This window comes from Diceros bicornis, chromosome 25 (assembly GCF_020826845.1).
Source record: "Diceros bicornis minor isolate mBicDic1 chromosome 25, mDicBic1.mat.cur, whole genome shotgun sequence".
NCBI classification, from domain to species: Eukaryota; Metazoa; Chordata; class Mammalia; order Perissodactyla; family Rhinocerotidae; genus Diceros; species Diceros bicornis.
Window position 1 is genome coordinate 4,083,724 of NC_080764.1, and position 16,341 is coordinate 4,100,064.

The 16,341-nt window shown below is 53.7% G+C and overlaps 1 protein-coding gene across 1 annotated transcript in view; it reads left to right on the forward strand.

Annotated features, from left to right (window-relative positions):
• The window catches only part of CELSR1 (cadherin EGF LAG seven-pass G-type receptor 1), a 149,832-nt gene that overhangs the window by 77,869 nt on the left and 55,622 nt on the right, over window positions 1-16,341 (forward strand). Inside the window, 2 exon segments of the mRNA XM_058568133.1 lie at window positions 4,386-4,501; window positions 4,900-4,988. Coding sequence (XP_058424116.1) covers window positions 4,386-4,501; window positions 4,900-4,988 — 205 coding nt within the window.

A 16,341-nucleotide genomic window follows, 5' to 3' on the forward strand; every position in this document is an offset into this window, starting at 1 on the left:
TTGCTGTATGTGGGATGCGGCCTCAGCATGGACGGAGAAGCGGTGCATTGGTGTGCGCCCAGGATCCGAACCCGGGCCGCCAGTAGCGGAGCGCGTGCGCTTAACCACTAAGCCACGGGGCCGGCCCGAGCCCAAACTTCTTAACAGGGCGCGCAGGGCCCTCTATGGCCTGACTGCTGGTAACCCTCTATTCGGGCACCTTGTGCCCTGTGATGTGGCTGCCCTCACCTCCTTATGGACCCTGGACCTGCCCAGCCTTGCACAGGCCATTTCCCCACCCCCTCCTGCCCACCCAAGTCCTGCTCCTTCCTCCGAAGCCCCCTGACCCAGGCCGGGCGACGCCTGCATTCCCGCGCGGGCTGGACGGTCCGGTCACTACCTGCTTGTCCGCTGCCTTCAGCCTCTGACATCCCTGCTTGCAGGCTCGGGCCGCCCCTGGACTCCCCCGCAAAGGTCCTGATGGGGGCGCTCGGTTAACATGGGGACTTGAATCATTGGCGGGTTTTCTACGTTGTGGCTCAAATCTTCTGGCTGTAAACGGTCCTCCATGCAAGCTCTTTGGTTGGGGTGGGGGCTCTTGCTAGATTTCCTGATCCTGACTTTTGTCCTGGTTGTCGGATGGATTGTGCTAGAGTCTCCAGAGCTGATGCACAACCTTTGAGACCTTTAAGTGACCGCGTGGGATCCTGGGCTGGTGTTTCCTGGCTTCAAGCTCCTGAAGAGCTGTGCCTGCAGTGGCCGCCGTGCTGAGTCTAGCTCTGTCCCGGCCTGTCCGCCCGCTGACCTGGAGCTCCTCAGGGGCTTTTTCTCCTGTGTCCCGACACTCCAGGTGCCCAGGGGTCAGTGAGCGGCTGGCTGGTAGTTCTGTGCCGAGAAGGCACGAGTGCCCACTGCTCCCTGCCTATAGCCCCCGAGCTGTCAGCCCGACGCCTTTGGCTCTCCCAGGGGAAGGGCTCTCTGGCTTGGTGGGGGTTGGGAAGGGGATTGAGTTGCAGAGGGTGAACATTCCGGGCATTCTGAGTGGCCTGGATCGTCTGCTGGAGGCTCTGCAGAAGTGGGCAGACCCCTGCAGCCAACTGGACCTGCCCGCCTTGGTCTGCTCCAGCCCCACAGTAAATTCTTGGGCTCGGCCGTCAGTTTTGGGTCCTCTTGGAGGATGTTCTGTTTAGAGAGTGGTCCCCAGTGAAGTACCTCTGGGCTCTGCCCCGCTCAGCACAGGGTCCTTTGTCGACTGTGTGGCAACAACATGCGGGTTTTGTGCTGGGCACTGCTCTGGGAAGCTCACGGTCAGACCTGCTTCCTTCTCACAAGAACCTGGGAGCTGGGTACTGCTCTTATCCCCATCTTGCAGGAGAGGAAACTGAGGCGCAGAAAGGTTGAGAAACTTGTCCAAGGTCACGAGGCTGGCAGGTGGGACCCCCCACCCCGGGTTTGCCCAGGGCCTGCTTGTCCTGATTTGTAGGCGTTTCCCACGATTTTGTCCATCCTCCTGAATTTCCCTTTTGAGACCAGCTTTAATGAAATAGCAAGGGTGGCGTCCTCCGTGGAGCCCGGGTGCTGCCGAGGCCACGCTCCTGGCTCTCTCTCTGACCCTTAGAGCGATGCCCTTTCCCAGGGAGCCGGGAAGAGGGCAGGCAGGAGACGTGGCTCCACTCGGCCGTCTGGGCCCGGCTGCAAGGCAGCAGTGTGTGTAGTTTGATTCTAAATGGGTTCTGAGGTGTGGGCCGCTTGGCGGCACACTGCTTTGAGGCTATTGTCCATGTGTTGGCCCATGCACCTTGGCTCCACCACTCTGCAAAGCAGCTAAAGAGGGTCCCTCCCCGGGGCGTGTGTGAGGGTCTGGGGTGTGGAGAAAGTTCCTGGCGCAGTTGGTAGCTCCCATTCCCTCTCGCCGTGGCACAGGCAGGAGGTGTCACCCCTCGACGCAGACCATTGAGTGCGGGGCCCTGCACCGGCCCTCGATCCTGCCTCTCTGCCTGCTCGGAACGCTGATCGCTGCCCTCCGCCCCCAAACCCTACACTCAAGAGGCCACCCCGTGGGCGCAGCCTCCAAAACGAGGCTCCTCTGTGGGATCTCCGGCCCCTCTGTGTCCCATGTGGGCATGATGTTTAAAACAGTGGGCTTCTGTGGGTGCCCACCTCCTAAATTAAAGGCGTCCTGTGTCTTCGTCATGTGCGGTGCAGGAGGGGGTCCCTGTTGGAGGCTGACCTAAAGGGTGACCAGAAGTCCTGGTCCCAGAGGTGGGCAGGCCCACGGCAAACGTGCTGGAAACCGACAAAGGAAATCTGTTGGCTCCAGATTCTAGAGAAACTAAAAAATAGTAGCATTTAATTAAATTTCCACGTAATGTAATGTTATGTCCACTTGCTTGCCAAATCTAGTATTTTTAGGTGATTGCATTTGGCAGCAATTTATGGGTGATTTCCGGTCTGTGTGGCGATGGCTAAGACGTCAGGGCCACCGCCACATCAGAGTTCTGCAGTGTTTGTGGGGAATGACTTCAAAAGCAGAATCGTAAGAAGTCCTCCCAAAACGTCGACAGCAGAACAGCTACACCTTGGGGGCTGTGGTAGCTTGGGACTGGGGCCTTGAGGGTCGGGGGCCTCTGTGCCTCCGAGAGGCGCCCACCGTGAGAAAGGTACGCTGGGGCACCAGCCGCGGCTTTTGTTTCAGGCTGTTTCTTTTGCGGTGCGTCTCCTCTTTCTGGTTTCTGTTTGCCAAGCGCCTGGGCTCCGCGTTCCCAGCTGCCTCTCCTCCCCCTTCTTGCCCCCTCCTTTGTTCTCCCCTCCTTCCCCTGGCCCCCCTCCCCAAGCTTCGGTTTCTGTTTCTTTCCCCTTTTTACTTGCACTGCTCAGATCCTTTCCTTGGCCCCAGTCCCGTCTTAGCTCTGCGTATCCAGCAGTGGATGGTGCCTGGCCCCGAGGGTGCCATAGGGGGCATTCAACGCTGGCACCACGTCCCAGCTCCCGCCTGGGGCCAAAAAGAAACCACAACAGTGAGGCCTACTGGCAGGAGTAGGGGTGGCCCCATGAGCCTCGGGAGACAAGCCCGGTGTAGTTGATCCCAGGCTTAGTTCGGCTCCCTTCCTCTCCACACCAGAGCACCCACCTTGCTGTGCGGGTATTTTTCTTTAGAGTTTGTCATTAGTTCTCGCTGCTTTCTAGACAGAGGGAATTCAAGGTGTGGAGTCTGTGTAACTCAAGGGGAAGGGGCAGATGCCTGAGGCTGGTTCCGGCAGACTCTTGCTGCGTGAAGACGGATAAACCAACCTTGAATCAAAGGAAAGAATTTCCCCACTTAATCTCCGATGAGAGACACCAGCTAACTCAGGAAGCAGTCCCAGCTTCATTCGGGGGGTTTGCCGGGTCCTCTGTAACCGGGGCTGTCGGGGAGGCATCGTGGCGACTCGGTGGGTCTGAAGAACCCCTCGGGTCTGATGGAGCCGCTTCCTCAGGACCGTGGGGGTGGGAGAAGGATTTCTGACAACGTTTACCTCTTCTTGGAGTAAGTGGATTTTCATTCTTTGAAAGCTTAGAGCCTGACAGGTCTGTTCATTTTCATGCATCTGTTCATTTGCTCATGCCTTCGTCCATTCGTTTATTCAGCACATCATTATTAAGGACATCAGCATTACGTGGACCGGACCCTGTTTTGGGCACCGAGATGCAGCAGTGAACAAGAGTCGTAATCCCTCCCCTTAAGGATCACACGTTCTAATAAACAAATATGCATAATAATTTCAGAAGTAAACTGAGTGATGTGATGGACTGATGGGGCGAGGGCACAATTTAGATAAAATGAGTTAGAGAAAGTGCAATTAGAGTGACCTCTGAGAGATCCACACAGGCAGGGAAGGTCGTTCCTGAGTGGCAGGTGCAAAGGCCCCAGGGCAGGGAAGAGTGTAGTGTTTGGGAGCAAAAGAATGCAGTGTGGCTGGAGTGTGGTGGTGGAGACAAGGGGCACTGAGGTGGTCCATCAACACCAGCCTCATTGCGCAAGAAGGTACTGAATCTCTGTGCCCTGGCGTGCATTCACTTCCAACAAGTACGTTAATTGGTATATAGTGGCTGTGTCTTGTCCTTCTAGAACATTGTGCAGATGTAATCCTTTCACATTGTATAGGCCATGGAAACCAAATTCCCCCATGGAATCTGGTTTGCTACTTCCAGAAAAGAGCGTTGATAATCAGGTTTTATGGGCTGGCAACTCTGATGAGAAAAACGAGTGCCCGGACCAGAGTCTCTCTTGAGTGTGCCCCTGGCTCTCACCGTCTGTGGGCTGGGCTGGTCGAGTCTGGGCAGCCTCTTGTTTCCGCGCCTGCCGCCTGCAGACCGTTTGTGCCAGGGTCATTCATTGTGTGACGTCCTTCTGCTCGGCCCCGCAGGTTTGCCACCCAGGAGAGGAACGCCCTGCTCCTCTATAACGGCCGCTTCAACGAGAAGCATGACTTCATTGCCCTGGAGATCGTGGACGAGCAGGTGCAGCTCACCTTCTCGGCAGGTAGGGCCTCCTCGAGGGAAGGAGCAGCTCTCGGGGCGTGTCACAGGCACTTGGTCGGTTGAAACCACCCTAATCCCGTGCGGCTCCTCCAAGCCTGCTCACGCACTGATCCCCTGCTCCTGTGTCTGGGAATCCGTCCCGTGGGAGAAATCCAGGATGCACAAAGATGTTCATTGCGGTGTTGTTTATCATGCTGAAAGTGCAGAAGACACAGCTCAGATTTCCAGAAACTGGGGAATCGTTGAAGTGTGGTACATCTCTAGATTAAAAACATTTACAAAGCCGTGAAACATGATATTCCAATTGTTGGAAAAGAAATTTATCCAGACTGTCAAAAGGACTTTCTAAACAGTGGTCTGTTAACCCGTTTCCTCTCTGGGTCTCCCCCCACCCCGCAGGTGAGACCACGACAATGGTGGCCCCACAGGTCCCCGGGGGTGTGAGTGACGGGCGATGGCACTCGGTGCAGGTGCAGTATTACAACAAGGTAGGACGGGGCACCCTTCCCAAGAACCCTGGTGGCTTTTCTGTCTTAGGACATTTATACTTTGAAATTTTAAAAAATATGCTGGTTGAGAAAGTTCTTTAGGAAATGAGCATTTGTTGAGGATCTGTGTAAATATAGCCAAGCCCTGTGCTGGGGTGGGAATACTCCCCTGGGGGGCTCTGGGCGGGGAGACACAGGGACCCCGGAGTCACCCTACTCCGAGGGAAGGATGCAGAAAGAGCCTATTCATTGCAGCTGCCTTGGCCCGAGTCGTTACTGGCTAAAATTGCCGGCCATTCTACCACAGCTCCAGCGCCTTAATTGTCCCCTTGTACCTGCACGTAACTGGAGAGTCGGGAGGGTCTTGGAGGAAATGCTGGGAAGATGTCAGCATTTTTGGTTTTGTTTTATTCTGCTGGTTATTGGCTTGTCATTTGGCTTCTTGGCTTTTGCAGCAAAATGCCCCGCTCTCTGCTGCTGTGGTTTTGCAAACCACTCTTCTCCTTCCTGGGAATCTCCGGGGCACCTCCCTCGATGGGTCCGCGTTGGCCTTGCCCGCCCCTCGCTGAGCTGGGCCATGGCTCCCCACGAGGCTTCCAGGGCTCGGGCCTGAGTTGGCTGGCAGACGAGGCCTCTCTCTGTAGGAAGTATACCGTGGAGGAAGAGTGTTCCCTGTCTCTCGCGTCTACTGCGTTTCAGGTTTTGACACACCGGTGATTGATGTCCGCCTCCCACCACCTGGGCCTGAGGTCCGGGTGTCATCCAGGCCCCTCCCTCTCACTCTTTCCCCAGTCGGTCGTCTGCCGTCCCTCTGCCTCCCTGGGGTCGCCCCAGACAGGCTCCCAGCGGTGATCACTGCCCCAGGGCAGGGCCCAGCGGGTTCTGACGCCTGCGTGGAACTCTGCGCCTTGTTCGCCAGGAGGGTGAAGGAGAGGTTCTGGAGGGGTCTAGGGTGCGGATCTGAAGCGACTTGGGGGCTGAGTGCTCTTCTCGGGATTTTGAGGACTAAGGAGAGAATGTTCCAGTGCCTGGGACGGGCTCCGTTTCATCCCCAGGTCGGGGGCTGTGGATGGGCTGTGCATAGTTGCCTGATGAAGGTGTGTATGAGCCAGTGAAGGTGCTGGGGTCAGGGATCAGTGGCTGACAACAGGCCTCCAGACACAGGTGTATTTGCTGTCCCTATCTCAGGGACTCGCGTCTTCTGAAGTGGGGCCCCCGTGGCTATTTGGGACAATTATTAGCCAGCGAGAGGTGCGCCTGCCTGCTGCTCACCTGGGGGCATCCTCGTGTGGCCGTGTGAGCTGCAGCGATGCAGATCGACTCCTCAGAGCCTCCTCCTCCCGTCTGATCTCGCGGATAGATGCACAACTTGGGTTTTCTCTCCCAGGTGTCTTCACCCACATGACGCGCTCTCCCCAGTTGATGCCCGTGGGCCTCATACCCGACTCGGCTGCTCAGGAGAACGGCTTCCTACCCCCACAACTTCACTTAGGTCGCATCATTTCTGCCCCTTCTCCCCCACCAGAGAAAGTCTTTCCTGCCAGCCAGGCTCTCACGATGTGGCACTGAGGGTCAGCAGTGTTCTCCTGGGCACAAGTGAGGAGACTGTGCCGTGTTCTGGAGGGTCAGGAGCCCCCAAGGGCAGGGCCGCACCCCGTGTACTCTGTGTCCCCACAGTACGGGCACAGTACCTCTGAGCTCAGGGACTGTTCCATCTGACGCCAGGGCCTGAATCTGCTCCAGCCAGCGGGGCAGACGGACAGACGGGGCTGCGCTCCCCGATTTCTCTGTTCACGTTGTCAAGATGGCTTTTCCGTATCCGGGCAGGACCCACAGGGATGCATGTTCAGGGCAGAGCTCCCGTGAGGCTGACCCTTCCTGGCCTGAGAATGGGGACCAGGGGTTGTGGATTTTCTGGCTCAGACACGTCCAGGCTTTTGTCAGGACGTTGCACGTGACCTCAAGTAGAGAGAAGGATAAGCAAGCCCCAGAGAGGATGCTCTCGCCTGCCTGCTGCTTCAGAGCACATAGCTGCCATGTTGCGAGAACATTCTACCCTGCAGTCCGGCCGTTCATGCCTCTGAGCCAGCACACTCGGCCTCTTGCCCGTCCGTCACTTTGTGCTCTTCAGGCCCGCAGGCTGGACACCAGGGATCGGCGGTCCCCACTGGGGTGTGCTTCCTGGGGGCTGAGCGCCCGGAGAGGAGAGTGGTCTAGATGGGCTGGTTATGGGCCGGGGGACCCTCTGGGACCCATGCTCCATGTCAGGGAAGCGAAGAGCACGCGGTACGTTTTCCTTCTTGCTTGTGCGGGAAACACATCTCTCAGGGCCGGGCAGAAGGCTTTTGGCTGCGGGGCTGAGTCAGCCTTGGTTTCCCCATCCGAGTGCCTGCACGTGGTGTGCTCCAGAATCATCTGGCCGAAGTGACAGTGTGTAGTTAAGCAGGGACAGGACCCCTGGCTTGGTCCCCCCTGCCCAGGTCTTAACGCGTCATCTTTGGCCATTGCTGTGCACACAGGGAGCATTAGCCAAGGGCCTGCCTGCTCGCAGAGACCCTCCAAGTAGCACCGGGGATGGAACTTGCCACTGAAGAGTGCCCCGGAATGTCCCGGAGGAAGGAGGAGCCTCCCAGGAGAAGAGGGGCCAGTGGCGGTGGATGAGGGCCACCCGCCCTGGCCGCTTCCGTTTCCAGGGCCGGCCTTCCAGCAGCCGGAATGAGCCCCTCGGGCAGGATTAGGCCTTTCCTCTCCTGCAGCCCAGCTATTTCCTCTCTTGCCTGAGGTTGTTTGATGGAGGAAACCCAGCAGTTTGCACTCAGTGTCTTGCGGCCTCCCTTATGCGGTTTGCCTCGGTCACACAATGGGGAAATGTTCACAGAGATTATGTCTGTCTGTCTCACAGGAGGCCCGTGCTGTTCCTACGTGACTTTCTGTCTCGGTGCTGGAGGCTCTTACTTCTCCAGATCAGAGACATTTGTGCGCCCGTGCCTGGCAGGGCTGGGCAGGTTGTGAGCACAGTTGGAGGGGCGGGAGGGCTGCAGCCTGCAGTCAGGATGCCACCAGGCCCAGAAGAGGTGAAGGTGAGTCTGAGAATGATCTCAGACTCTGCTCTGCTATCCGGTCTCCATCTTGTCACCATGCTGTCTCTGTCCTTAGGTGGCCCCACCTGCCTGGGCTGAACACAGGGGGCGGCCCCCCTCCCCAGGGCAGCAGGCCTTCCTGAGCACGCTCTGCCCGCTGCGCCCACCTCACCTGGGTTTTTTATCAACAGTGTGTGTCTGAATAATTCGACACGCAGCAGCACGGTGAGGGTAGAAGCTCCCAGCCGGGGGTTGGGGGCACAGACACGTCATTGAGGAGTGTTTAATAAAATCCTGGGGAAACAAGGACGCCTTGTGCCCCCCTCGGCTACAGCATCGGGGAATGTCTTCTCAGGCTTCCACAGGGTGACCTCCTGACAGGCTGGGTAGACGTGGACCTGCGGGGGCGGGGAGCAGCGTGTCTGACTTGGACACGTCAGGCAGTGTGGCCCATTCAGGGCGTGGGGCATGCTCGGAGGGAGGGTGAGCACTGAGGGTGGGGTCGGGCAGGGCCGGATCTTCAGGGGATCTTGATGTTGCATGAAGAAGGGATCTAGGGGGAGGTGAGTGGCTTAAGCAGGGTTTCTGCACCTCGGCACTGCTGACATCTGGGGGTGGCTTATTCTTCGTTGCAGGGGCCCGTCCTGTGCACTGTGGGGCATTGAGCAGCGTCCTTGGTCTCTGTCCATTAGATGCCAGTAGCACCCTCCAGTTGAGACAGCCAAAAATGTCTCCAGTCATTGTCAGATATCCCCAGAAGCGCCTTGCCAGGGCACATGGCTGCATTGGCAGCGATTCCTGTGGTGGAGCCCTCACGGCCAGGCTGGCTGTGTGGATGCTCGGCAGGCTTGGCCTGTTCTGGTTCAGGGTGATTCTGAGATGATGTGGGTTGATGTTGGCGCAGGGCTGAAGGCATTTTCAGAAAGAGAGAGCCTTGGCTGATCTGAGCCTCTCCCCTCTGGTGTCAGCGTCCTCTGCTTCTAACTGAGCAGAGCATCTGTCTGCTTGACATTTCCGTGACCTTGGGGAAAGGGACCACCAGGCACAGGGGCTCATTAGGAACCACTCCACCTCGGCCACACATCAGACCCTGTGTTTGTTCAAGTCATTCGTAACCTCTTGGGTCTGGGTCACACGTTAAGCTCCAGGGGTCCCAAGGGAAGTGGGCTACGCACGGGTCAGTGCAGAGGAACGTGATCCGCCCCCCCAGTGTCAAGAGTCTCCCTCTGCTTCAGGGAGTGTTCCAGAAAACTCAAGGGCTTCCCCCCAGAGTCTTGTCTCAAGCTGGCTTTGATGGAGTCCTTCCTGGGGTCCTCCAGACCCATCTACTTAAACAGGATGTGGCCCTTGGGGTGTGGTTGCCTGGCTTTCCTCACTCCCTGCAGCCCTTCCTTCATGCCTTTGTTCTTCATTAATACATGGAGCGTTTATTGAGTGCCTACTGCGTGCCAGGCACTCTTCTGGGTATGGGGATATGCAGAGGACAAAGAAGATAACCACCTCTAGGAGCTCATGTTTCAGCGAGGTGAGGGAGAAGGAGAGGGAGGGAGAGAAAAGAGAGAGAGGAAGAGGGTCAGGGAAGGAACAGGGAGCACCTTCTTCTGGACAAATAAGCCTGCACTGCCTCGCCCCTCCCCACCCCTGCACCACACACTAGGCCAGGTAAAGGCAGGTCTGTGTGGCTGTGTTGTTTGTCTGTAATAGAGCCCCAAAGAGCCTGTCCTTGTGTGTATATCTAGAAAGATGGAAAATGACTGTTAGCAGAGAGTGATGGAAATGTACTTTTTTCCAAAACTGTGAGAATGGAAGCCTTGGTAATTGTCAGCTTTTATAAAAGTGAGTGCATAGTTCTCTCGTAGATTCCAACTTATAGAAACTAGCTCAGAAATTATTTAATAGAATATAGAGTCATCCATACCGTGGAGTGTCACGCAGCCATGAAAAATAGTGAGGTGGAGCTCTGTGTGTCCAGGTGGAAAGATCTCCAAGAGTGTTGTTAATAGATGAAAAAAGCCTGCTGAAGAACAGGTGGTAGGGTGTACAATTTTAAAAGTTTAAGTTCAGATTTCAAACTTCCAGAAAAGTTGCAAGATTAAAACAAGAACTCATATACCCTTTGCCCAGATTCCCCAACTGTTGACATCTTTTTGCATTTGCTTTATCTTTCTCTCCCCACCAGCTCTGTCGCATCATCTTTCACCCACTAGTTTTGGCCTCCCTCAATGATCCTACCCGTATCCATTGTTACCATGATGAATGTCAGCTGTTTTCCAGTTCCATCAATCATTCTAGGTCCATTAGTTGGCTTTCTGCTAAAACAAGCAGAAAGAAACAAAATCTTCCCTACTTGTTTATGTCAGTGTGGCTTCATGAGTTCCTGTTTTGTTCAGTGGGCTATAATCTATTATTTTCATTAATTTGGTGCTGAGGTTGTTTCTGATTTGGCCCGTATCTCAGATTTGGCTAAAAGGACACAGGTGTGAGAGCCAGCTGATTGGCTTTGTCCCTTTGACACACCCCCATCATTTTTATTAGCACTCCTTTACTTTTTGGCACAATAAGACATTCCAGGCTTATTTTGTACTTTTTCTGCCCCAGTCCTGGAGTTAGCCATTTATCCATAGAACTCTGGATTGTTTTAGTAAAGAATGGTATTTAGAAACCAAGATCCAGGTGCTAGGTGTGCTCATTGCTACTGGGGTGTCTCACTCCCAGTCTCTCTCATTAGGCAGAACTAGGACATGTATATGTGTGTGTGTGTATGAGTATGTGTGCACATACATATCTACATACATACACATACTGAAATTCATATTTATTTCTCTCTATCTTTACGTATTGAAAACCATGAATTTCATTCCAACCCTACAGAGTTCATTCTAGTTTTTCCCCTTCCGTATCTGTAACTCTTTATCAGTAAGAAACCTTGTTCCCATTACCCTCAATGTAGTTATTTATTTTCTCAATTTACCATTATTTAAACAACCTCTCACTCCACCAATCCACCACCTCCTTGCTCGCCCTAGGGCCCCACCAGGGCCCCTTATTCTTCTCAAGCAGCTCTAGCCTTGCAAGCTACTGCCTCACTCGCCCTGACTCTACTGACTGACTCCATCAGGTGTTGGGAACAAGAGGCCCTAGTGGAGATTTGACCGAAGCATTCAATTATTCGTAAAAGGAAGGGAGGAAGGAAGGAAATTTGTTTAGAATTTTAAAAAATGTAAAGGGAATGAAAATACAAAATCCCAAAATATGTGGGGTACAGGTAAAGCAGTGCTGAGAGGGAAATTCATAGCACTAAATACTTAAGTTAGAAAAGAGGAACATTCTCAAATCAATAATCTAAGCTCCCACCTCAAGAACCTCCAAAAAGAAGAGCAAAGTAAACCCAAAGCAAGTAGAAGGAAGGAAACAATAAAGATAAGAGGAGAAACCAGTGAAGCTGAAAACAGAAAAACAGTAGAGAAAATGGATGAAACAAAAAGCTTTGGAAAGATCAATAACATTGACAAACTTCCAGCAAGACTGACCAGAAAAGAAAGAGAGAAGACACAGAATACCAATATCAAGAATAAATTCCCAATTCCTCAAAAAACACAAACTACCATAACTCACTCAATATGAAATAAATAATTTGAATGACCATGTTACTATTAAGGAAATTGAATTTGTATTTTAAAAACTCCCCAAAATGAAATCTCCGAGCCTAGATGGTTTCACTGGAGACTTCTACCAAATGTTTAAGGAATTACATCAGTTCTATACAGTCTTTTTCCAGAAAATAGAAGAGAAAGGAACCCTTCCCAGTTCATTTTGTGGAGTTAGTATTACCCTAATACCAAAACCAGATGAAGACAGTACCAAAAAAGAAAACAGGCCAATATTCCTCGTGAATGTAGACACAACTCCTGTCCACACAGAAACCTGTACACGAATGTTCACAGCAGGTTTTTTCATAACAGCCTCAAACTGGAAACAACCCAGATGGCCTCAGTGGGCGAGTGGTTAAACAGACCGTAGTCCATCCATACCACAGAACTTGGAATACTGCTCAGTGATAAGAAGGAATGAACTATTGATAAACGCGGCAGAAAAGTCACTGAGCAAGAAAAGCCAATCTTGGGAGCTGACCCTGTGGCCTAGTGGTTAAGTTCGGCACACTCCACTGCGGCAGCTCAGGTTCGGTTCCCGGGCATGGACCTACACTGCTTGTCAGCGGCCATGCTGTGGCGGTGACCCACATACAAAATAGAGGAAGACTGGCACAGATGTTAGCTCAGGGTGAATCTTCCTCAGCAAAAAAAAAAAAAAACCAAAAAGAAAGAAAAGAAAAGCCAATCTCACACACTTATGTACTGTAGGATTCCATTTGTATATCATTCTTGACATGACAAAACGATAGAACTGGAGGACAGATGAGTGGTTGCAGGGGTTGGGGTTGGGGAGGAGGGAAGCAGGTGTGGCTGTGAAAGGGCAACAAGTGGGGTCCTAGTGGTGATGGAATGTTCTGCATCTTGACTGTTTCAGCGTCCCCATCCCAGCTTTTGCAGGATAGTTACCATTGGTGGACACTGGGTAAGGGTACATCGGGTCTCTGTTATTTTCTGCAATTTCACGTGCATCTAAAATGATCTCAAAGTAAAAAGCTTGGGGCCGGCCCCGTGGCATGGCGGTTAAGTGCACGTGCTCCGCTGTGCCGGCCCGGGGTTTGGATCCCGGGTGCACACCGACGCACCGCTTTTCAAGCCATGCTGTGGTGGCGTCCCATATAAGTGGAGGAAGATGGGCACGGATGTTAGCCCAGGGCCAGTCCTCCTCAGCAAAAGAAAAAAGAGGAGGGTCGGCAACAGATGTTAGCTCAGGGCTGATCTTCCTCACACACAAAAAATAAATTAAATAAATAAAAAGCTTAATGAAAAGAACTTGGAAAGATACACAGTACAAATATGTGCTGGTGTACGCGTGTTTTTTTCTGAAGGGTATCCTCCCTCAAAAAAAAAAAACCGTCAACAGCATGTATCAGAAAGCTGTTGCTGGGTCATAAACCACCGCAAAACGTGGTGTCTTAAAACATCAGATATTTATCACTCCTCATGATTCTGTGACAGGAGGCGTTATCGTGGCTCTTTCTGCAAACAGTCTACGACGGAGTGGATCCCTTTGGGAATAGGTTGATGAGAAAGGAGGCGGCCTTCGTGGTCCTTTTATACCTTTCTGTGAGGTTTTACATGTTTCGCATTTTCTTTTATTAAAGAATACAGCAGGAGTCATCTGGGTGATGGGATTATGAACCTTTTTTGCTTTCTTCTGTTAAATTTTGTGTTTAAAAAATCGTTTGACTTAAAGAATTACAAGATAAGGAAGCTAAACTTTGTTAAACTGTAGGTAAGCTTTTGTGAAGTACAATAGAGCTTTATGATGAAGGAGACCGCCAGGCAGGTGTGATTGTCCCCATGTCTGCACTGGGGTCTCAGTAGCTTTGCTTCTCCCACCGACAGAGAGTTGCAGAGTGGACACATGTTTCAGAGGAGAGTCGCGGGGAGGCCCCCGCTGCGCTTGTTTCCTACCGTGCGGGTTCACCCCCTTCAAGCCCGAGGCCCCAGTCCGGAGTGAGTCATTTTGTATTCCTACTTACTCGGCCAGTTTCCGGGGGACGGAATGGCCTCTGTTGTGCCTGCCCCAGCGGGTAGTCAATAAATATCGAATATCGACGCTCCCATGACTGGCCCCGTTCCCTTCACCCATCAGGTCAGAGGGTAAGGTCTGCAACCGAATTTGCCTTCATCTGGGACCTGGAATGTTCCGTGCCTCCCTTGGAGCTGAGTAGGGCGGTGAGAAGAGGCTGATGAGTGGCCTCCGTGGGAGAGGTGAGGGGCGCCGGCCTGCTGGCGGCCCAGGAGCTGGAACAGAGTCGCCTGCTTCCTTTCCAAAACACGGCCTCGTCAGATGGTCAAGTCACCTGCTCTGGAAACATAATTACTCCCCGGGACAAACGTGGCCCCACCCTGGGCCTTTGTGTTGCCCGCCTGTTATGGAAAGTCGCCCGCAGGGCTCAGGCAGCAGTGACTTCACCCCAGCTCCCTGTCTGGTGCTGTGGCCGCTCTCCCTGACCTGCCGTCCGTCTCACGCCCCCATCCTTCCCGGCGCCCTGCTTTCACGCCCCTCCAATGCTGTGAAATGATGCAGCCCTTGCCCCCCCGGCTGGCTGCCTTTCCTCGCCTCTGCTCCCACCCCTGGGACTGACTGAGGTCCTCACATCCTCCCTCAGAGGAGGAGGAAATTGAGGCCCAGAGCAGGACAGTGGGGGCTAGGCTGGCCTGAGCCATGGAATTCGAAAACTCCCTGGTTCCCAGAAAACCCAGAGAGCCTGGCAGGCCAGCTGGCCGCAGAGGGGGCCCCTGACCTCATGGCCGGGTCCAGGAGGGACAGCAGCTGAGAGGCTCCCAGCTCCCTCTTGTGGACCCTGGGACCTTTTGTCTGGTGAAGTGCCGGGCTTCCATGTGCCCTCCTGCTGAGGCTGTCCCTCTCCCCACCTTCCCCTTTGCCTTTTCTAGCCCCTCCATGCTTTCTCCCAACCAACTCAGCCCCCCATTTTCATCACAGGATCCCAGCACGTCACCCTCAAGGCCTGCAGACCGGGAGGGGAGGAAAGGGGAGGGAGACTGTTCAGAAAGGAGATGGAGGTGAGGGACAGGCCCTGGGGTCTGTGGGGGACCGGAGAAACCAAGGGTCTCGGGGATTCTCTGTGCCGCTGTCCAGCCTCTGGAGTCAGAGAGGGACCTGTGAGGGTCCTGGCAGGAGCAGGCCGGGGCTTTGCAGGAGCATGTGTGTGAGCCTGCACGCCCATCTCTTGTGAGCCTCTCTCCCTTTGTCCGAGGAGGCTTTATGAAAAGGCCACCTGTGACCTGTAAATCCTCGTAGCTCAGAGTGACTTTGCCATTGCTCAAAGTGGTTTGCCCTTCCTCTTCTGGGACAGTGTGGGCTGAGCCCAGAGTCCATCTCTGCAGCCCCAGGAGCCCCTCCCCAGCGCCCGGCCCCCGTGCCTATGCGGAGGACCCCAGTGGTCTGCCGCTCAGGGGTGCCCCCTCCCCATCTCTCGTCCAGCTGTAAGTAACCAACCATCAGATTTAGGATCCCACATGTGGAGGGACATGAGCTTCTCATCGGGTGCCCGAGGGTCCCCCCAGTTTGTGCTGAGCAACTCTTCGTCTACAAAGCCCCCAAGAGAAGGAATGTGTTACCCCAGCTTTCCAAGAAGTTGCTATATAAACGTAAGGAACTCAAGCCCCTCACTTGTCATTGGAGAAGAGACCTCTTCTGAGCAAATCTGCATAAACTCCCTGGTTCCCAGAAAACCCAGAGAGCCTGGCAGGCCAGCTGGCCGCAGAGGGGGCCCCTGACCTCATGGCCGGGTCCAGGAGGGACAGCACCTGAGTGGCTCCTGGCTCCCTCTTGTGGACCCTGGGACCTTTTGTCTGGTGAAGTGCCGGGCCCAGGGAGGGCTGGCCACATGCCCCATGGATCTTTTCCAGAACAAAAGTCATCCCCACGGAGATCACTGGGGCTGTTAGGAGACGCTTCTTTATACACAGTGCCGAGCACACAGACAGAGCTCAGTGACCCTGTGCCTTCAGCCCTCGGTTCTTTCATTTCTGAGCATATCTACAACAATCAGAAAAGCACACGGAGCTCCCCGCTTTTATCTGTGGCCAGAATTGTCGGTGACCCTGGATTGACCACCTGCCTGAGAAACAGAAGGCTTTGGTGTGATTTTTTTAAAGAAATTCTAAGGTGACCAATTGGTTCACACCCTTGTTGAAAATCTTTTCCTTTTAATGCTCTCAAAATAAGAAGAGTCTGTTAGCGTCTCCTGGATAATTGAACAAGTGCAGGACTCCAAAGCTGCAGGTCGCTCTGTGCCCAAGCCTGGAGAAGAACCTGTGGCTCTGGTCAAGACGCAGTTACGCAAGAGCTGCTGATTGCTCCTTTTTTCTTTAAGGATGTATAAAAAGAAATTATATTCTTTTCTTGTAGGAAAATATTAAAGCAGCAGAAATCCAAGGAAAGCAGCCATTTGCACACTTTCTGGCTCTTCTCGTTTTTTTTGCCGACAGCACGGCAGCGCAGACTTTCGTGGAATGCCCCTGGTGGCCGGCGTAGCGCCGAGCCCTTCCCGTACGTGGTGCGTGAATCCCGCCAGGGAGGTGTTATTTTTACCCCTGTTTTACAGATGCATCCTCATGTGCAGGGAAGTCAGGTGACTTTCCTAAGTG